Source organism: Oncorhynchus mykiss, chromosome 2 (genome assembly GCF_013265735.2).
Source record: "Oncorhynchus mykiss isolate Arlee chromosome 2, USDA_OmykA_1.1, whole genome shotgun sequence".
In the NCBI taxonomy this organism is placed as follows: domain Eukaryota; kingdom Metazoa; phylum Chordata; class Actinopteri; order Salmoniformes; family Salmonidae; genus Oncorhynchus; species Oncorhynchus mykiss.
This window is the reverse complement of record NC_048566.1, coordinates 100,438,188-100,459,574: the sequence shown is the minus strand read 5'-3', so window position 1 is coordinate 100,459,574 and position 21,387 is coordinate 100,438,188. Positions and strand designations below refer to the sequence as shown.

The following is a 21,387-nucleotide window of genomic DNA, read 5'->3' as shown; positions in this document are numbered from 1 at the left end:
CTTCTGGCTGTGCCGGGTGGAGATTATAAACCTGGAGAGGAACCAGGCTATGTGGGGTGGCCAGTCCTCTTCTGGCTGTGCCGGGTGGAGATTATAAACCTGGAGAGGAACCAGGCTATGTGGGGTGGCCAGTCCTCTTCTGGCTGTGCCGGGTGGAGATTATAAACCTGGAGAGGAACCAGGCTATGAGGGGTGGCCAGTCCTCTTCTGGCTGTGCCGGGTGGAGAGGAACCAGGCTATGAGGGGTGGCCAGTCCTCTTCTGGCTGTGCCGGGTGGAGATTATAAACCTGGAGAGGAACCAGGCTATGAGGGGTGGCCAGTCCTCTTCTGGCTGTGCCGGGTGGAGATTATAAACCTGGAGAGGAACCAGGCTATGTGGGGTGGCCAGTCCTCTTCTGGCTGTGCCGGGTGGAGATTATAAACCTGGAGAGGAACCAGGCTATGTGGGGTGGCCAGTCCTCTTCTGGCTGTGCCGGGTGGAGATTATAAACCTGGAGAGGAACCAGGCTATGTGGGGTGGCCAGTCCTCTTCTGGCTGTGCCGGGTGGAGATTATAAACCTGGAGAGGAACCAGGCTATGTGGGGTGGCCAGTCCTCTTCTGGCTGTGCCGGGTGGAGATTATAAACCTGGAGAGGAACCAGGCTATGAGGGGTGGCCAGTCCTCTTCTGGCTGTGCCGGGTGGAGAGGAACCAGGCTATGAGGGGTGGCCAGTCCTCTTCTGGCTGTGCCGGGTGGAGATTATAAACCTGGAGAGGAACCAGGCTATGAGGGGTGGCCAGTCCTCTTCTGGCTGTGCCGGGTGGAGATGAACCAGGCTATGAGGGGTGGCCAGTCCTCTTCTGGCTGTGCCGGGTGGAGAGGAACCAGGCTATGAGGGGTGGCCAGTCCTCTTCTGGCTGTGCCGGGTGGAGAGGAACCAGGCTATGAGGGGTGGCCAGTCCTCTTCTGGCTGTGCCGGGTGGAGAGGAACCAGGCTATAAAGGGGGTGGCCAGTCCTCTTCTGGCTGTGCCGGGTGGAGAGGAACCAGGCTATGAGGGGTGGCCAGTCCTCTTCTGGCTGTGCCGGGTGGAGAGGAACCAGGCTATGAGGGGTGGCCAGTCCTCTTTTGGCTGTGCCGGGTGGAGAGGAACCAGGCTATGTGGGGTGGCCAGTCCTCTTCTGGCTGTGCCGGGTGGAGAAGAACCAGGCTATGTGGGGTGGCCAGTCCTCTTCTGGCTGTGCCGGGTGGAGAGGAACCAGGCTATGTGGGGTGGCCAGTCCTCTTCTGGCTGTGCCGGGTGGAGAGGAACCAGGCTATGAGGGGTGGCCAGTCCTCTTCTGGCTGTGCCGGGTGGAGAGGAACCAGGCTATGTGGGGTGGCCAGTCCTCTTCTGGCTGTGCCGGGTGGAGAGGAACCAGGCTATGAGGGGTGGCCAGTCCTCTTCTGGCTGTGCCGGGTGGAGATGAACCAGGCTATGAGGGGTGGCCAGTCCTCTTCTGGCTGTGCCGGGTGGAGAGGAACCAGGCTATGAGGGGTGGCCAGTCCTCTTCTGGCTGTGCCGGGTGGAGATTATACATATAAATTGTCTTAAAACGTAACTTGCTGAAACCTTGGAAGTGTTGTGGTTACAAGATGGATTCTGAGCTTATTGTTCACACGACAGATGGCCTGAGTACAGTACAGATACACTTATTCAATATTTGTTCATGATCTCTCACACACACACACACACACAAACTACTGTACATACTGCCTAATACCAACATAATGTGTGTGTGGTGGGTAGTCAAGCATTACTATCCAACAGCATTATGGGACAGAACCAACCTCGGGCCAGAACCGAGGCCGCTAACACACCTTGACATGGGCAACAATCAACATCAAGTAAGTTGTTACCACCTTTAAAGTATCCAGACTAGAGGTTACTATAAGTGGCACTGAGGCTTTTCATTATCTTTGAGTGTGTTTCTATTCTTCCCTATAGTGTCTACAGTGAGGGTCGTAATTATTAGCACGAAAAGTATTAAAGATTTGAATTCAACTGTTGGAATAATGCAAGGAAGTGTTTAGCCAGATTTGAATTAAACTGTTGGAATAATGCAAGGAAGTGTTTAGCCAGATTTGAATTCAACTGTTGGAATAATGCAAGGAAGTGTTTAGCCAGATTTGAATTCAACTGTTGGAATAATGCAAGGAAGTGTTTAGCCATACTGTGAACATACTGTAGGATGACATACATTAGTCTGGTTAAATGACTTCAATCAGGAGTTCTGTGGAAGTGTTTTGACTGAACGGGGAACGCTTGATTAACCGTGGCTATGATGTGCTGTGAAGCAGCATCGTGATCCGTGTGTCCTGTTTCATTAGATGAAGAGGTTCTCACCTTGCTCCTAGTGCCGTACCGGTCCTTCACCGCATCAACAGCGCTCTACAACAACTTTAAAATATGTGTTTTCAGCCATACAACTACATAAAAAATACAATTAAAATAAAACGGCTTACATGAGAAGTCATTGAATTGTAGTTAGTGAGGATTCAATCCAAGGCCTGTTAGAGAGCGAGGTACTATAGAGCAACAATACGCATTTTAAAAGGCCTTTTCTTCGATGTTTGCGGAGATCGCATTCATGGTAAATGTTGCGCATGTCAGCTCAAGCGTAAAGTAAGTAGCCTGCCTAAGCGTAAAGTAAGTAGCCTGCCTAAGCGTAAAGTAAGTAGCCTGCCTAAGCGTAAAGTAAGTAGCCTGCCTAAGCGTAAAGTAAGTAGCCTGCCTAAGCGTAAAGTAAGTAGCCTGCCTAAGCGTAAAGTAAGTAGCCTGCCTAAGCGTAAAGTAAGTAGCCTGCCTAAGCGTAAAGTAAGTAGCCTGCCTAAGTGTAAAGTAAGTAGCCTGTCTAAGCGTAAAGTAAGTAGCCTGTCTAAGCGTAAAGTAAGTAGCCTGTCTAAGTGTAAAGTAAGTAGCCTGCCTAAGCGTAAAGTAAGTAGCCTGCCTAAGCGTAAAGTAAGTAGCCTGCCTAAGCGTAAAGTAAGTAGCCTGCCTAAGTGTAAAGTAAGTAGCCTGTCTAAGCGTAAAGTAAGTAGCCTGTCTAAGTGTAAAGTAAGTAGCCTGTCTAAGCGTAAAGTAAGTAGCCTGCCTAAGCGTAAAGTAAGTAGCCTGTCTAAGTGTAAAGTAAGTAAAGTAAGTAGCCTGCCTAAGTGTAAAGTAAGTAAAGTAAGTAGCCTGCCTAAGTGTAAAGTAAGTAGCCTGTCTAAGTGTAAAGTAAGTAGCCTGTCTAAGCGTAAAGTAAGTAGCCTGCCTAAGCGTAAAGTAAGTAGCCTGCCTAAGTGTAAAGTAAGTAGCCTGCCTAAGTGTAAAGTAAGTAAAGTAAGTAGCCTGCCTGAGTGTAAAGTAAGTAAAGTAAGCAGCCTGCCTAAGTGTAAAGTAAGTAGCCTGCCTAAGTGTAAAGTAAGTAGCCCGCCTAAGTGTAAAGTAAGTAGCCTGCCTAAGTGTAAAGTAAGTAAAGTAAGCAGCCTGCCTAAGTGTAAAGTAAGTAAAGTAAGTAGCCTGCCTAAGTGTAAAGTAAGTAGCCTGCCTAAGTGTAAAGTAAGTAGCCTGCCTCAGTGTAAAGTAAATGTTGTGCTGCACTATGAAGCACCTTGGACTGAATCCAGACCTAATATACAGTGGGGAGAACAAGTATTTGATACACTGCAGATTTTGCAGGTTTCCCTACTTACAAAACATGTAGAGGTCTGTAATTTTTTTTATCATAGGTACACTTCAACTGTGAGAGACGGAATCTAAAACAAAAATCCAAAAATCACATTGTAGGATTTTTAAGTAATTCATTTGCATTTTATTGCATGACATAAGTATTTGATCACCTACCAACCAGTAAGAATTCCGGCTCTCACAGACCTGCTAGTTTTTCTTTAAGAAGCCCTCCTGTTCTCCACTCATTACCTGTATTAACTGCACCTGTTTGAACTCATTACCTGTATAAAAGACACCTGTCCACACACTCAATCAAACAGACTCCAACCTCTCCACAATGGCCAAAACCAGGGAGCTGTGTAAGGACATCAGGGTTAAATTGTAGACCTGCACAAGGCTGGGATGGGTTACAGGACAATAGGCAAGCAGCTTAGTGAGAAGGCACCAACTGTTGGCGCAATTATTAGAAAATGGAAGAAGTTCAAGATGACGGTCAATCACCCTCGGTCTGGGGCTCCATGCAAGATCTCACCTCGTGGGGCATCAATGATCATTAGGAAGGTGAGGGATCAGCCCAGAACTACACGGCAGGACCTGGTCAATGACCTGAAGAGAGCTGGGACCACATTCTCAAAGAAAACCATTAGTAACACGCTACGCCGTCATCAATTAAAATCCTGCAGGGCACGCAAGGTCCCCCTGCTCAAGCCAGCGCATGTCCAGGCCCGTCAGAAGTTTGCCAATGACCATCTGTATGATCCAGAGGAGGAATGGGAGAAGGTCATGTGGTCTGATGAGACAAAAATAGAGCTTTTTGGTCTAAACTCCACTCGCCGTGTTTGGAGGAAGAAGAAGGATGAGTACAACCCCAAGAAAACCATCCCAACCGTGAAGCATGGAGGTGGAAACATCATTCTTTGGGAATGCTTTTCTGTAAAGGGGACAGGACGACTGGGGAGGATGGATGGGGCCATGTATCGCAAGATCTTGGCCAACAACCTATTCCCTCAGTAAGAGCATTGAAGATGGATCGTGTCTGGGTCTTCCAGCATGACAACGACCTGAAACACACAGCCAGGGCAACTAAGGAGTGGCTCCGTAAGAAGCATCTCAAGGTCCTGGAGTGGCCTAGCCAGTCTCCAGACCTGAACCCAATAGAAAATCTTTGGAGGGAGCTGAAAGTCCGTATTGCCCAGCGACAGCCCCAAAACCTGAAGGATCTGGAGAAGGTCTGTATGGAGGAGTGGGCCAAAATCCCTGCTGCAGTGTGTGCAAACCTAGTCAAGAACTACAGGAAACATATGACCTCTGTAATTGCAAACAAAGGTTTCTGTACCAAATATTAAGTTCTGCTTTTCTGATGTATCAAATACTTATGTCATGCAATAAAGTGCAAATTACTTAAAAATCATACAATGTGATTTTCTGGATTTTTTTTGGATTCCTTCTCTCACAGTTGACGTGTACCTATGATAAAAATTACAGACCTCTACATGCTTTGTAAGTGGGAAAACCTGCAAAATCCGCAGTGTATCAAAAACTTGTTCTCCCCAATTGTAAGTCAATAACACTGTCTTCTTCCAGCCCCCAGAACGGGCCTTCTGTGACCTGTCCTCTCCGGGGCAGGAGGGCATCAGGGTGGTCCAGCTCTACCTGATGCCAGCCTTCTTCCTGGGGGTGTTGATACTGGGTCTCCCCCTCAACCTGCTCTCTCTCTGGATCTTCTTCCAACGCCTGAAACGCTGGTCCAGGTAGCTTAGTGGTTAGAGGGTTGGGCTGAAACACTGATCCAAGTAGCCTAGAGGGGAGACTGAAACACTGGTCCAAGTAGCCTAGAGGGGAGGCTGAAACACTGGTCCAAGTAGTCTAGAGGGGAGGCTGAAACACTGGTCCATTTAGCCTTGAGGTTAGAGGGGTGGGCTGAAACGCTGGTCCAAGTAGCCTAGAGGTTAGAGGGGAGGCTGAAACACTGGTCCAAGTAGCCTAGAGGGGAGACTGAAACACTGGTCCAAGTAGCCTAGAGGTTAGAGGGGTGGGCTGAAATACTGGTCCAAGTAGCCTAGAGGTTAGAGGGGAGTCTGAAACACTGGTCCAAGTAGCCTAGAGGGGAGACTGAAACACTGGTCCAAGTAGCCTAGAGGGGAGGCTGAAACACTGGTCCAAGTAGCCTAGAGGTTAGAGGGGTGGGCTGAAATACTGGTCCAAGTAGCCTAGAGGTTAGAGGGGAGTCTGAAACACTGGTCCAAGTAGCCTAGAGGGGAGACTGAAACACTGGTCCAAGTAGCCTAGAGGGGAGACTGAAACACTGGTCCAAGTAGCCTAGAGGGGAGACTGAAACACTGGTCCATTTAGCCTTGAGGTTGGGATCTGAGGGATTTGACTACTAGAGTGTTGTTAGTGACAAATCCTAGCAATAGAGCATCTCCTGCTGTTGTGCCCTTGAGCAAGGCACTTCTTAACCCTTAAACTGCTCACTGCGTGCTGTACTGTATGTGTGTGTGTGTGTGTGTGTGTGTGTGTGTGTGCGTGCGTGCGTGCGTGCGTGCGTGCGTGCGTGTGTGTCGGATGGGTTAGGCACAGTAGAAAACATATTTCTGGTCTAAATTCATAAGGTATTCTTCTTCTTCTTCAGGAGTAGTGTCCTGCTCTTCAACCTGGCCATGGCTGACACCCTTTGGCTGCTGGCTCTACCCTTCCTCATTCACTACCACCTAAACGGTTTGGATTTCATATCATTCATTTGACTATTTAAAAAAGACACAATTCAACCGCATAGATGGTGCCAGTCTGTTTGTGCTAGCATACCAAGTTGCCAACACTCCGTCATTTTTGGCTTATCAATGGCAGCAGTAGAGTTGACACAAAAACATCACAAAACAGATCTGGAACTAGTCTAGCGTGTAGATACACTTGCACTGCATTTAAAATCTTTGAGGATTAACGATCAAGTTTAACAACCATTGTGGTCCTCTTCAGGTCTCCACTGGGGTCTGGGTAAGTTAAGTAAATCCAATTGCCAATATTGTCTGTTGTTTTCATGTCCTGTATAGCGGTTGCGTTATGACGCAAGGCACGTTTGTATAACTGAGTGACTATCAGAGAGAGTGACATGTGACAAGAGGAAAACTGCTGATGTACAACCAAGTTTTGAAATTGCACCTTCGTGTATTATTTAATTCTAACTCTCCACTGTAAGGAATCTATTCAATCAGATCCGCTGTAGCCGACATCCACATAGTCTTTGTTTTGGGATACGGTATTCAGTATAGGAGGTGGAACTGCGCTAGAGTTGTCAAATCCACTAGTGGCTCCTGAAATTATACACCTGAAGCGGACATTGCCATTGGCTGCACGGAGTCCCACCCCCTTGTTTTCAAGTTGGAACACTAGAATGTGAGGTTAAACCTTATTTAGTATTATAGAAATCCTCATTGTTTTGTTTCTTTATTTGGGGGGGGGGGGGGGGTTGTTTTAAGATGGTTCTACTAAGATAACATGTGGAATTGTTTTAAGATGGTTCTACTAAGATAACATGTGGAATTGTTTTAAGATGGTTCTACTAAGATAACATGTGGAATTGTTTTAAGATGGTTCTACTAAGATAACATGTGGAATTGTTTTAAGATGTTCATACCGTGGATCATTTATCTATTTGATTTAGAAGTTTAGGCCACCTTTAGGTATTAAAAAAAACTATTTTAAAGTGATTTGATAAATTATTGAATATGGCCTTCACTACTATAGCCAATAGATACGCATTGAATAACACATTCATAAATGGCAACAAAAAAAATACACACACAAAAAAAATGATCATAAGGAGTAAGGTTTTGAAGTGTCTATCCAATATCTAGGAGAGATAAGAAAACTCAAGATAAATATGTTTCCAGAAAAACTCAAATGTAACACCTCTTTTTTTGTTGGCACAAAATGACCTTCGTACTTCCATTAATTTGTATGGGATGTGTCCCATGACACTTGTGAGGGTTGTAAAGCAAAACAGAGAACACCATCGTGTTCGTGAGTCTCATCTTTCCATAGAGTGGTCATATGTGACCCGTTTCAGGAAACTATGTGCATGTTGCGAGTCACTACTTCACACAAGAGCCATTTGAAAGTAATATTATTATTATTTTTTGATCAAAATGCGTTTTTTGGGTAGAAATGCCTTCTGGGACATGTGAACTTTCATGTGCCTTAATAACAGACATGTATGCCATCTGTAAATACGAATAAAATTGTTCAAATTACGAGCCCAGTTGGTTAAGCCACTAAAACAATACAGCCACCTTCCTGCTAGCCATGATTGGCTGAGATAATAAGTGGGCTGGACATGCCAAGAGATGAGTTCGGATTGGTCTGCCATATAGCACGCTTCTGTCTATTTTAGCTGGTTAGATTGTGTAGGTAATCCGGTCTAACGCAGCTTTAAAAAAAAAAAAAAATCTTATTATACTGCATAAGTGTTGTTCTCCACTTTCTAGAGGGCCGAGTTTTGAAATCAGTGGAATTAGAGTAGCTAAGGAGATGGAGAAAACACCTACGTCTACAGATTACGCCTTCAAACTAAGGGCAACCGTGGCATCAGTGAGAAGAGAAGGAGAAGCGTCCAACCATGATGTATAAGATAGTCTAACTAGCTTCAGTTGAAGTCAAAAGTTTACATACAGCTTAGCCAAATACATTTAAACTCAGTTTTTCACAATTCCTGACATTTAATCCTAGTAAAAATTCCCTGTTTTAGGTCAGTTAGGATCACCACTTTATTTTAAGAATGTGAAATGTCAGAATACTACTAGAGAGAATGATTTATTTCAGCTTTTATTTCTTTCATCACATTCTCAGTGGGTCAGAAGATTACATACACTCAATTAGTATTTGGTAGCATTGCCTTTAAATTGTTTAACTTGGGTCAAACGTTTCGGGTAGCCTTCCACAAGCTTCCCACAATAAGTTGGGTGAATTTTGGCCCATTCCTCCTGACAGAGCTGGTGTAACTGAGTCAGGTTTGTAGGCCTCCTTGCTCGCACACGCTTTTTCAGTTCTGCCCACAAATTTCTATGCGATTGAGATCAGGGCTTTGTGATGGCCACTCCAATACATTTACTTTGTTGTCCTTAAGCCATTTTACCACAACTTTGGAAGTATGCTTGGGGTCATTGTCCATTTGGAAGACCCATTTGCGACCAAGCTTTAACTTCTGACTGATGTCTTGAGATGTTGCTTCAATATATCCACATCATTTTCCTTCCTCATGTAGCCATCTATTTTGTGAAGTGCACTAGTCTCTCCTGCAGAAAAGCACCCCCACAACATGATGCTGCCACCCCCGTGCTTCACGGTTGGGATGGTGTTCTTCGGCTTGCAAGTCTCCCCTTTTCTTCCAAACATAACTAACGATGGTAATTATGGCCAAACAGTTCTATTTTTGTTTCATCAGACCAGAGGACATTTCTCCAAAAAGTATGATCTTTGTCCCCATGTGCAGTTGCAAACCGTAGTCTGGCTTTTTATGGCGGTTTCGGAGCAGTGGCTTCTTCCTTGCTGAGCGGCCTTTCAGGTTATGTCGATATAGGACTCGTTTTACTGTGGATATAGATACTTTTGTACCTGTTTCCTCCAGCATTTTCACGAGGTCCTTTGCTGTTGTTCTGGGACTGATTTGCACATTTCACACCAAAGTACATTCATCTCTAGGAGAAGAAAGTGTTTCCTTCCTGAGCGCTATGACGGCTGCGTGGTCCCATGGTGTTTATTCTTGCGTACTCTTGTTTGTACAGATGAACGTGATGCCTTCAGGTGTTTGGAAACTGTCCCCAAGGATGAACCAGACTTGTGGAGGTCTACAATTGTTTTATCTGAGGTCTTGGCTGATTTCTTATAATTTTCCCATGATGTCAAGTAAAGAGGCACTGAGTTTGAAGGTAGGCCTTGAAATACATCCACAGATACACCTCCAATTGACTCAAATGATGTTGATTAGCCTATCAGAAGCTTCTAAAGCCATGACATCATTTTCTGGAATTTTCCAAGCTGTTTAAAAGGCACAGTCAACTTAGTGTATGTAAACGTCTGACCCACTGGAATTGTGATACAGTGAATTATAAGTGAAATAATCTGTAAACAATTGTTGTAAAAAATTACTTGTGTCATGCACAAAGTAGATGTCCTAACCGACTTGTCAAAACTATAGTTTGTTAACAAGACATTTGTGGAGTGGTTGAAAAATGAGTTTTAATGACTCCAACCGAAGTGTATGTAAAACCTCCCACTTCAACTGTAGATTGACAGGTGAATTAACCTGGATTTTTTTTTTTTGCATATACACTTTCTTCTTCTTCTTCTCTGAACTTCTATCACAGGTGGGGGCGGGTTCTTGACAATGATCACCTATTTGACAGCTCCAAGCAGTTCCACCACATCTAACACTGCCAAAACATCTGCTATGCGGGTGTCTGTTATCGCTGGTTAACAACTTGATCTGATGGAATCTTAGCCTAAATTGAGACCCGACTGAGTTCCACATTTAAAAAAAAAAAAAAAGTCAAAATCAAATCTCAAAAGGATCAAAAGGACTGTTTGTCTAATTGTAGGTGTGTCGCTCTGCAAGACCCTTCGGTTGCTCTACCACAACTACTTCTACCTCAGCATCTTCTTCGTTTCCTGCGTTAGCGTGGACCGCTATCTCGCCATCGTCCACCCGCTGCGCTCTGTGGTGTTACTCGGCCGCCGGCAGACCTGTTTCCTCTGTGCCGTTATCTGGGCGATTTCCATGGTGATAAGTGTCCCTGTAGCTCACATGACTTTGCTACAACATTGCCCCGGAGACAATAATCGTACCGTGTGTACCCTGTATATGTTACTGGACGACACTGAGGAGAGCCTACCCTACTCAATCTGCTGTACCACCATCGGCTTCCTCTTCCCTCTAAACTCCATCTGTTACTGTTGCCTCCGCAGGTGGTTACCCATTCAATTATTGGTTGATTGGTTGATTTACTGATTGATTGATCCTGATTTATTAAATTATTGGAAACACAGCCTATAATATAGAGTGTTTGATTTGGCTATATTTCTTTCTTTTAATATATTATATTTACTATTCTGTCAAACAACACCTCTCCAACGTGCTTTTTTTTGTCTCCACAGCATCAGGGAGCTGCGCCTCCGCAGCCGCCGGCCACAGGTACACCTCCACAAAAACAAGGGGCGACGTCTCCGTCTGACCCGCGTGTTGACCGCCGTGCTGACCCTCTTTGCCCTGTTCTACCTGCCCTACCACCTAAGCAGGAACGCGGCCATCGTGATGCATGCCATGTACCTGGGCAGGCCGGCGTTCTGGCAGCCCGTAGACCTGGCATTCTGCCTGGAGATCTGTCTATGTAGCCTGAATACCTGTGTCAACCCGCTGTTTACTTGCTTCGTGGGACGGCAGTTTAGAAAGGAGTTCCAGGATACCTTTGGGTTCGCTTGGCTGCAGCTTTGGAAGAGTCAACGACAGCAATCAGCGGTGAATCATGTGACGTCAGTAACAGGGTTGTTTGAGAGAAAGAGGAACCAGAGGACCATAGGGCATGAGAGAGAGGGGCATGGTGGCCAGGGTTTGGCTGCTGTCACTCCACTGTGAATGCTGAAGGATCAGACCATGGTATATGACCATCTCAATTATTTAAAAAATCCATCTCCCCATCGCCTCCCTTGATTGGAAAATACTTGGCGGGGGGGGGGGGGGTTGTCTTTATAGCAGCTGGACCACACAGATGATCAGATCTCAGACACAATGCCTGAGGAAGTTCTTTACATCTTAAAAATCACAGCAACGACCCTGTCTGTGGGTGGTTGTCTTCCTTACTTTATTTTGTACTGAGCATGGAATTGGTATGAATGTCACTTTTAGGTAGTCCTGAGGCATGGTCCAAGGGCTCAGGTCCTCAGGGAGGGGAGAACTCTATAGAAGAAAACCCTGCCTCCAGCTGTTTGCTTAGAAATTCTAGGGACAATAAGGAGGCCTGCATCTTGTGAAAGTAGCGTACTTGTAGGCATGTACGGCAGGACCAAATCAGAGAGATGGGTAGGGGCAAGAAACACTTTGTAAGTTAGCAGTAAAACCTTGAAATCAGCCCTAGCCTGATTAGTCTAATCTAGAAGTGACTAAAGCATGAATTCGTTTTTCTGCATAATTTTTGGGCAAAAAGTTGTAGAGTTATGCAATGTTACGAAGATGGAAAAAGCTGCCCTTAAAATATTCTACATCGAGGTCCAGAGTAACGCCGAGGTTCTTCACAGTTTTATTTGAGACGACTGTACAACCATTGAGATTAATTGTCAGAATCCAACAGCAGATCGCTTTGTTTCTTGGGACCTAGAACTATCTGGACGTAGAACTAACAGAACTCTGTTTTGTCTGCCATCCACTTCCATATGTCTGAAACACAGACTTCCATTTTATCGAAATGTACAGCTGCGTGTCGTCCTCATAGCCTGGGAGTAGGTTTATGACAGTCATAAATACCTCTTCCCCCCTTTTTCCTCTCTCTAACCTACTGATGTTACCTTTGCAAAACCCTTGGTTAACATAGAGATTCTGGGAACATCAGAAGGTGGGGGGGGGGGAAATTAACTATATTCTGGTAATCCGACCAATGGAACATATGCGGTGGTACTTAATGAATATGATGTCAGTTCGGTTGTCATCTGAGACATTCTCATCAATGATAAGATGACATAAACTCTACAGTGGAAAGTCTACACATCAGAGTTATCGGATTCACATAGAATTGTTGTTCAATTTAACTGTTTGAATATGAAATTATTCGTGATGGGATGAAATGTGATTTTAACTTCTAAAATGTGAGATTTGGGTTTTCATAAGGTCTCTGCTCAATCAGTGGCCCGCCCCTGTGAAGGGACATGGGCTATAAAACTGTTCAAACACGCCCTCCTCTCCCTTTCTATATAAAGCCTTGACGACAATATAACCTCCTGTTCCGAGGATGTGAGGACGACGGTCCGATGTCAGAATGGTTCAGATAATAACTACAGAACGAAGCCAACATCAGCGTGAGCTTTGGTTGCGAATGGTATGAACTTTGAACTCTTATTCACTACAGAAGTGATACCTCCTAGCCGTTGAGTTAGCAACAGCAGCTGCAAACGCAGGTTAGGAAGGAACAGACAGAGTATCCCTTCTACCACACAACGACGTTACTACAAAGGACTCTTCAAAGGACTCGGTTGGACAACACGGCCTTCCATCTACCACCAAACTTCCTACCACCAACCAACCTTCCGAAGCGCAGCTCAGAGTAAATATTTATTGCATTTTCCTTTTCCAAATGGGCAGTAATTTTGAATGCATCTTCCCGCTCCTTCACTCAAAACCAGCCCCTTTTCTTTTGTGTCACCAGCTGTCATATCTGTTCCGCCCTCTAGGGACGTTTTCCTTTATGACGTAATTTGTAATCAAGTTATGATTTAATTATGTGTATGTGTAATTCTGTGACATTAGTTAGGTATTTAGTAAATAAATCATTAAACCCAATTTTGTATTGCTGACTCAACTTGTTAGCCAGGGTTCGTGCAGATAACCAAGAATTTACAACTTTCAGATGAGACTGAATTAAGACTGACTGACTGACTGACTGACTGGCTGACTGGCTGACTGGCTGGCTGACTGACTGACTGACTGGCTGACTGGCTGACTGGCTGACTGGCTGACTGACTGACTGGCTGACTGACTGGCTGACTGGCTGACTGGCTGCGCACCAGGAACATCCTCTCTACTACCACCGTCAGGAAGATCATGAACTGTGGAGGTGAGTGCTACATAGGGACTTCATAATGGCTACATAGGGACTTCATAATGGCTACATAGGGACTTCATAATGGCTACATAGGGACTTCATAAGGGCTACATAGGGACTTTATAATGACTACATAATGACTTCATAAGGGCTACATAGGGACTTCACAAGGACTTTGTAAGGGCTACATAGGGACTTTAGAAGGACCTCATAATGACTACATAGTGACTTCATACGGGCTACATAGGGACTTCGTAACATTTTCATAATCTATACAGAACAACCTGTCTCCTACCAATGTCAGGAAGATCATGAACTGTGGAGATAGGATAAGCTACATAAGGACTTCATAATAGATTCCTAACCGATACATAACACCAAGAACATCACTGATCCAGGTCTCCAAGGATAATAACTACGCTGTATGGGCCAAACCAACACACTTTACTCTTACTCACAGTTTTAATTGCAATGATTGTGATATGACACTTTTTTTTTTTTTTTTACTATAACTAGTGTAGTTTCAATGCACTGATTGAAACTATTGTGTAAAATCATCTGCTAAACGGTCAAACATAAGAGAATGATCATGTGTTGTTGCCTGTGTGTAGGGGGTTTGAAATGGAGGCCATCTTTGCTTCTTGTGGTTTGTTTCTCTCACACCAAGGTTGTGGCCATCTCTTTCCAGGCCCTGGCAGTCGGCTTCAGTGGCTTTGCTATATCAGGTGAGTACCAGAAAGTATTTTAAGATCTATGGTCTGGATTAAGATACACTATTACGTTTGTGAACATTCAGGGCCAGTAGTCACAGATTAAGTTTAGTCCTGGACTAAAAAAAGCATGCACAGTGGATCATCTCCATTGAAATACCTTTTGTAGTCCAGGATTAGGTTTGCGTCTTTAAAAGCCAATGTTCTACAACAATATCCCCGATCTCAGCAGCATTACTGGGACTGGTCAGAGGTCGATAATCTATCGTGTCACATCTCTGTAACAGACTGAACCAACGGAGAAAAATACAAATTACCTTGTGCTAATCAAATCTATAATTAAATACAGATCAATAATGGTAAGCACATCTTAGGAAAGAATGTTAAGTAGCCACTCCTTGCGCAGCACACAACAAGACCAATGTACTTGTCACGTTCTGACCCTAGTTATTTGGGGCGGCAGGTTGCAAGTTCAAATCCCACGAGCTGACAAGGTACACATCTGTCGTTCTGCCCCTGAACAGGCAGTTAACCCACTGTTCCTAGGCTGTCATTGAAAATAATAATTTGTTCTTAACTGACTTGCCTAGTAAAATAAAGGTAAAATAAAAAATGTATTGTGTTAATTGTTTGTTTTAGTTGGTCAGGATGTGAGTTGGGTGAGCATTCTATATTTTGTGTTTCTAGGTTGGTTTTCTGTGTTCGGCCTAGTATGGTTCTCAATCAGAGGCAGGTGTCGTTAGTTGTCTCTGATTGAGAATCATACTTTAGGTAGCCTGGGTTTCACTGTTTGTTGGTGGGTGGTTGTTTCCGTGTCTGTGGTTTTCGGTTTAGGTTATTCACTTTACGTTTATTGTTTTTGTATGGAGTGTTCAGCTTATGTGTTTAAATAAACAACCATGGACACTTACCACGCCACATATTGGTCCTGGTCATACACCGGAGAATTCACAGACGCTCTTGTTGGTCTCTTACGAGACTAAAGGTGAATGTATTTCTTTCATTTAAAACCACTTGAAAACCAGGATGTTGAAACTGTTTGAAGTTATGTTCCCCAGGACGTCCAGGGGCCATTTATTTGTTTAGCTGTGTTATGGCTACATTTTATTTTTTACCAGAGACAGAGACACACACCTCTTCTCCACTCCTCTCTGTCCCTCAGCTCTCCAGTGCCCTGCACTCTCTCTCTCTTTATGGCCATGTCTGAAGTTCCCCTATTACGTCTAGTCTTTATGAGTTGTCCCTGTATCTGTCTGCAGTTGTGCCAAAATTACATGCTCTTGTTGTTCTCTTACAGATTACATGCTACACATTATTTTTTTTTATTTTTACACACACATCTCTTTCAATGGTTTAATTTTTTTATTTTTTTTATTTTTACAACACACATACCTGTCATGTTCTTTCCTGTATTTGAATATTTATGAAATTATGTTTTCATAGTCAGTAGTTTCAGTTGTTCATTAATATCTCATTTAGACTGAATCTGCTTATTTCTTTCCTATACCTTTTGCAGACGAGATGAAAGTAAAAACACATTCTCTTCCTAATTAGTTCTCTCTCCACCTGTATTTTGTCAGGCCAGTGAACATGATGGTAAACTGTACTATTTGTATGGACCCTAGGTTACCCTGTGTTATCATATTAACTGTCGTATAACCTTAATTAGTGCTCCCGCTCACCTGGTGCACCATGCCAGGTGTGTATAATACTGACGTTAATGGGAGAGGGAAGGGGTTAAGGTGTGGTCTTTACTCCCAAATGTCACTTAAATATAACTTCCAAATGAAGAGAGACAATGATACATAAAGTAATCTGGGGGAGAAAAAAAATTAAAAATAATCTTAAAAGAGCCGTTTCACTCCACAGCATACTGCCATGGGACTTCACCTGCTGGCGACGAGAAGTAGGTGGTCACCTTCTCCCTCACCTGGAGTGCCTGTCTGGGGGCGTTGTTGGCACCCGGTGACATCAGGTTGGTGACCATTTGGCGTGCCCATCTCCATCCGGAGCGGCTCCTGGAATGACCTCCGCAGGTAGTTGTGGAGAACACTGGAATGACCTCCGCAGGAAGTTGTGGAGAACACTGGAATGACCTCCGCAGGAAGTTGTGGAGAACACTGGAATGACCTCCGCAGGTAGTTGTGGAGAACACTGGAATGACCTCCGCAGGTAGTTGTGGAGAACACATGTGGCATTCACCCAGGCATCAACGTTTGAGGGGCTGAGACCAAGCACTCTCCAATACATTCTCCATCGGGCTTCCAAAATCCCAAAAGCGCATTCAACAACTAACCTTGCCCTGGACAGTCGTTTGTTGAAGATCCTTACAGGCTTTGGCAATGGCAGCTGGCATCCAGCGTAGGGCCTCATGAGGTTGGGTCTTAAAGGGAAGGCCTCGTGAGGTTGGGTCTTAAAGGGAAGGCCTCGTGAGGTTGGGTCTTAAAGGGAAGGCCTCGTGAGGTTGGGTCTTAAAGGGAAGGCCTCGTGAGGTTGGGTCTTAAAGGGAAGGCCTCGTGAGGTTGGGTCTTAAAGGGAAGGCCTCGTGAGGTTGGGTCTTAAAGGGAAGGCCTCGTGAGGTTGGGTCTTAAAGGGAAGGCCTCGTCGCCGTCGAAGACGTGGGGAACAGGTCCCAGGTCTTCAGCTCCAGGGAGTGATGCAGGTGGTGGAATCTCCAGGGTGCCATCCTGAAGTGCCTGGCCGAAGGCAGAGTCCCGGAGGGTCACACCATCACCTCCCTTGTCGTAAGCACCAACATCGACAACACGGAAACAGTAGATGGCATCTACTACAGCCAAGAGTACAACTGAATATGTACCCTTGTAGTTGTAGAATTGCGAACCTGAGCAAGGTGGAGCCAGGATTACTACATGTTTCCCGTCAATGGAGCCAAGACAGTTGGGGAAATTCCACCTCTCCAGGATCTCGGCAGCGATGGCTTCCTCCTTGGGGACAGGCATGTATTCACCAACCAGACAGTCCCAAATGACTTGTGCCACAGAAGGGACAATGCCTGCCACCGTGGACCGTCCAACTCGGAAGCTGAATCCTATGGTCCTGTAGGAGTCCCCTGTCGCCAAAAATCTAAAATATAATTCAAAATAATGATCAATATTGTGTGTAACTTGAATTCCACCCACATATTATATCTACTCATATACAGTGCCTTGCGAAAGTATTCGGCCCCCTTGAACTTTGCGACCTTTTGCCACATTTCAGGCTTCAAACATAAAGATATAAAACTGTATTTTTTTGTGAAGAATCAACAACAAGTGGGACACAATCATGAAGTGGAACGACATTTATTGGATATTTCAAACTTTTTTAACAAATCAAAAACTGAAAAATTGGGCGTGCAAAATTATTCAGCCCCTTTACTTTCAGTGCAGCAAACTCTCTCCAGAAGTTCAGTGAGGATCTCTGAATGATCCAATGTTGACCTAAATGACTAATGATGATAAATACAATCCACCTGTGTGTAATCAAGTCTCCGTATAAATGCACCTGCACTGTGATAGTCTCAGAGGTCCGTTAAAAGCGCAGAGAGCATCATGAAGAACAAGGAACACACCAGGCAGGTCCGAGATACTGTTGTGAAGAAGTTTAAAGCCGGATTTGGATACAAAAAGCTTTAAACATCCCAAGGAGCACTGTGCAAGCGATAATATTGAAATGGAAGGAGTATCAGACCACTGCAAATCTACCAAGACCTGGCCGTCCCTCTAAACTTTCAGCTCATACAAGGAGAAGACTGATCAGAGATGCAGCCAAGAGGCCCATGATCACTCTGGATGAACTGCAGAGATCTACAGCTGAGGTGGGAGACTCTGTCCACAGGACAACAATCAGTCGTATATTACACAATTCTGGCCTTTATGGAAGAGTGGCAAGAAGAAAGCCATTTCTTAAAGATATCCATAAAAAGTGTTGTTTAAAGTTTGCCACAAGCCACCTGGGAGACACACCAAACATGTGGAAGAAGGTGCTCTGGTCAGATGAAACCAAAATTGAACTTTTTGGCAACAATGCAAAACGTTATGTTTGGCGTAAAAGCAACACAGCTGAACACACCATCCCCACTGTCAAACATGGTGGTGGCAGCATCATGGTTTGGGCCTGCTTTTCTTCAGCAGGGACAGGGAAGATGGTTAAAATTGATGGGAAGATGGATGGAGCCAAATACAGGACCATTCTGGAAGAAAACCTGATGGAGTCTGCAAAAGACCTGAGACTGGGACGGAGATTTGTCTTCCAACAAGACAATGATCCAAAACATAAAGCAAAATCTACAATGGAATGGTTCAAAAATAAACATATCCAGGTGTTAGAATGGCCAAGTCAAAGTCCAGACCTGAATCCAATCGAGAATCTGTGGAAAGAACTGAAAACTGCTGTTCACAAATGCTCTCCATCCAACCTCACTGAGCTCGAGCTGTTTTGCAAGGTGGAATGGGAAAAAATGTCAGTCTCTCGATGTGCAAAACTGATAGAGACATACCCCAAGCGACTTACAGCTGTAATCGCAGCAAAAGGTGGCGCTACAAAGTATTAACTTAAGGGGGCTGAATAATTTTGCACGCCCAATTTTTCAGTTTTTGATTTGTTAAAAAAGTTTGAAATATCCAATAAATGTTTTTCCACTTCATGATTGTGTCCCACTTGTTGTTGATTCTTCACAAAAAAATACAGTTTTATATCTTTATGTTTGAAGCCTGACATGTGGCAAAAGGTCGCAAAGTTCAAGGGGGTCGAATACTTTCGCAAGGCACTGTAGCTACCTCATGACTGCTTATTTTGCTTTACTGATTATATTGTAATACTCATCAACCATCATTAACAATGCCTTAAAACAGTACAATTCAGTCTATGACTATATCAATAAACTGTAGTCCAGGCCAACTCTACTCTTAGATAGAATGGTACTATCTACTTAAAAGGGTTCTCTGGCTGTCCCCATAGGAGATCCCTTTTGGGTTCCAGGTAGTACCTCTTTTGGTTCAAAGTAGAACCCTATTGGGTTCCATGTATTAAGTATTATACCTGGAACCAAAAATGGTTATTCTATGGGGAAAGCAGAAGGACACTTTTGGAACCTTTTTCTCTAAGAGTGTATGTGAGTCCAATAAGAATGTAATGAATGACTGTAACTGTCTTGAACAACAATGGGTCCTGGAGAAGACTAGCCTACCTACATCAGGGCAGAAGGCACCTTTCTTTTCATTTAGTAACATTGCATAATTAAAAAAGAATTATAAACCAACTTTGGGAAAAGTTATAATCCCAATGAACATTCTGTAAAAGTACATCTGATGTCAATTAGGGACTATTAACTAGAGCCCTTTAGCTAGCTAGGTTGCACATAAAAACAATGTATCAAATATCAATCAATTATGGTATCAAAGGCTTTAAAAATGTACTAGAATGTAGCTTACCGGAGACAAATCGCCAGGCGTTCAACTGGGCTGATGGACTCCCGGTAGTTGGTATCCATCCGGGTGATCCTGGCTCCAACCATCTGGAGCAGGTGATCGAACTGGCTTCGGTCCAGACGAAAGTAACTTCGGAATTCCTCTCCAAGCAGTCGAAGCTCTTGAATGAGACGGTGGAACTCCCCTGCCTGCTTTCGGGACTTTAACCATCTCTGGACCTACACAGACCTGCGCTTTTGGCGGGGCTGGTCCCGGCCCAACAGCGCGATCAAGACCACCTTCCTCAACGTTGGTCTCATTGTTGAAAGAGCCTACTCTGCTATCTTGACTATTTATTATTGCATTTCGCTCAAAAACTGCATTATACTATAGGCTATCACAATTCATTTGTGGATGTCATCGAATAAATAATATACTTGGCAAATTAATTAATAAAAAAATGTGAAGAAAGTATGCAATCAAACTTTTTATGTAATCCCACATTTTTACTGAATATGTGTGCAAAAAAAAAATCTACATTCAAATTTTGCTATTTTCTGTCAAGTCTACACATACAATTTGATGAATATGTTCGATAAATCGAACGTATGCACCACACAGAATGCAGTAAACTGTCTCTGCAACGCATTGCTGAAGGCAAATGCAGCGTTCCATTGGAAATGAATGTACTTCTGGTGTATCGAAACGCAATGACACAGTCGGTGTGTTCGCAGCGTAAGGACTAGGAACTGATGTACTGCGTTTCAAATGAATGGCACTCAAGACTTGATTTGATTTCAATGAGCTCAGTACAATGACTTGTGGCATCCTTCGATTTCGCTCCAACCGTTCTGAAACTAGAAGTTCAAACAGTTTGGGACCGAGGCGTTCTTTTGAAATCCAACGAGCAGCAAGAGTTGACACTGCTACAGGTCAGAGAACGTGATATCCGTTGTATCCTTGAACAATTGTTCGAAGCTTTCGTTGGTTGCCTGTAGTTGTTTTTCCAAGATCTCCACGATGTTTGCGTGGAGGTGTTCGTACTGAGTCCATTGGAAGGCTCTGTCCTGGGATTGTCCCATTACTCGGTCTGCATCAAGGCGAGTAGCTCCCAGGTCCTCTCCAAGTTCTTCAGAACAGCCTCCATGTGGCGCTATCTGCTCTTAGAATATCTGCACGTGAGGTTCCGGTGTTGTATTCGCATTTTTGTATTTGGAAATGTTAAAATGTTGTTTGAATTGATTTAAAAGTTTGTTATTAAAAGTTTTGTGTTTTAACAACTTGTGTAACAATTTGTCATCGTTTTCTCGGCTTTCCCCCACAAATTGGGTTATAACTAGTTAACACAGCCACAAAGTATTAAACCCCGCCCATTTCAAAAATATCTTCTTAAATTTTGCATTTAAATCTAACCTTAACCCCACTGCTAACCTTATGCATAACAACAAAAAACACATTTTTGTTTTAATGAATTGTTACGATTTAGTGTCAGACTTTGTGGTTGTGGTAATTAGTGGACACCCACAAGGTGGTATTCTGGAGTGCACTTTCGGCACTTTCGGTCACTTCAAAATAAAAGCTAATACGTTCAAAATAAAAGCTAATACGTTCAAAATAAAAGTTGTGTAAATCATACAACCTGCCCGATATAATAGAAAAGAACACATGTAATGTCCTTCGAGAATAAAATGATTTTCCCATGTGAGTTTTCACTTAAATTGTTATTACTGAATATATGTGTAGATTTGTAGACTGAACAAATCTATTCAAATCTAAATATAGTCCAATTTA

At 43.9% G+C, this 21,387-nt stretch overlaps 2 protein-coding genes across 2 annotated transcripts; one reads left to right on the top strand and one right to left on the bottom strand.

Annotated features, from left to right (window-relative positions):
- The first annotated feature begins 1,847 nt into the window (after window positions 1-1,847).
- On the top strand, window positions 1,848-15,776 carry LOC118936890 (P2Y purinoceptor 1-like). Its single transcript, XM_036934532.1, has 8 exons — window positions 1,848-1,868; window positions 5,260-5,426; window positions 6,308-6,393; window positions 6,652-6,669; window positions 10,269-10,635; window positions 10,825-11,023; window positions 14,146-14,203; window positions 15,769-15,776. Exons 1-8 carry the CDS (start codon window positions 1,848-1,850, stop codon window positions 15,774-15,776), a joined length of 924 nt encoding a protein of 307 aa, XP_036790427.1.
- Window positions 15,339-21,089, bottom strand: LOC110501156. The gene is made up of 2 exons (XM_021578569.2): window positions 19,621-21,089; window positions 15,339-17,272 (listed from the first exon to the last, which is right to left on the bottom strand). Exons 1-2 carry the CDS (start codon window positions 19,701-19,703, stop codon window positions 16,747-16,749), a joined length of 609 nt encoding a protein of 202 aa, XP_021434244.2. The 5' UTR covers window positions 19,704-21,089; the 3' UTR covers window positions 15,339-16,746.
- Window positions 21,090-21,387: the final 298 nt, after the last annotated feature.

Coding starts and splice junctions, on each gene's coding strand:
- LOC118936890 (XM_036934532.1), top strand. CDS start 1,848: ATGGGCAACAATCAACATCAA. Junction 1,869..5,259: donor TGGGCAACAATCAACATCAA/GTAAGTTGTTAC, acceptor GTCTTCTTCCAG/CCCCCAGAACGGGCCTTCTG. Junction 11,024..14,145: donor GGCCGGCGTTCTGGCAGCCC/GTAGACCTGGCA, acceptor TCTCACACCAAG/GTTGTGGCCATCTCTTTCCA.
- LOC110501156 (XM_021578569.2), bottom strand. CDS start 19,703: ATGGTTGGAGCCAGGATCACCCGGATGGATACCAACTACCGGGAGTCC. Junction 17,273..19,620: donor CGCCTGGCGATTTGTCTCCG/GTAAGCTACATT, acceptor ATTATATTTTAG/ATTTTTGGCGACAGGGGACT.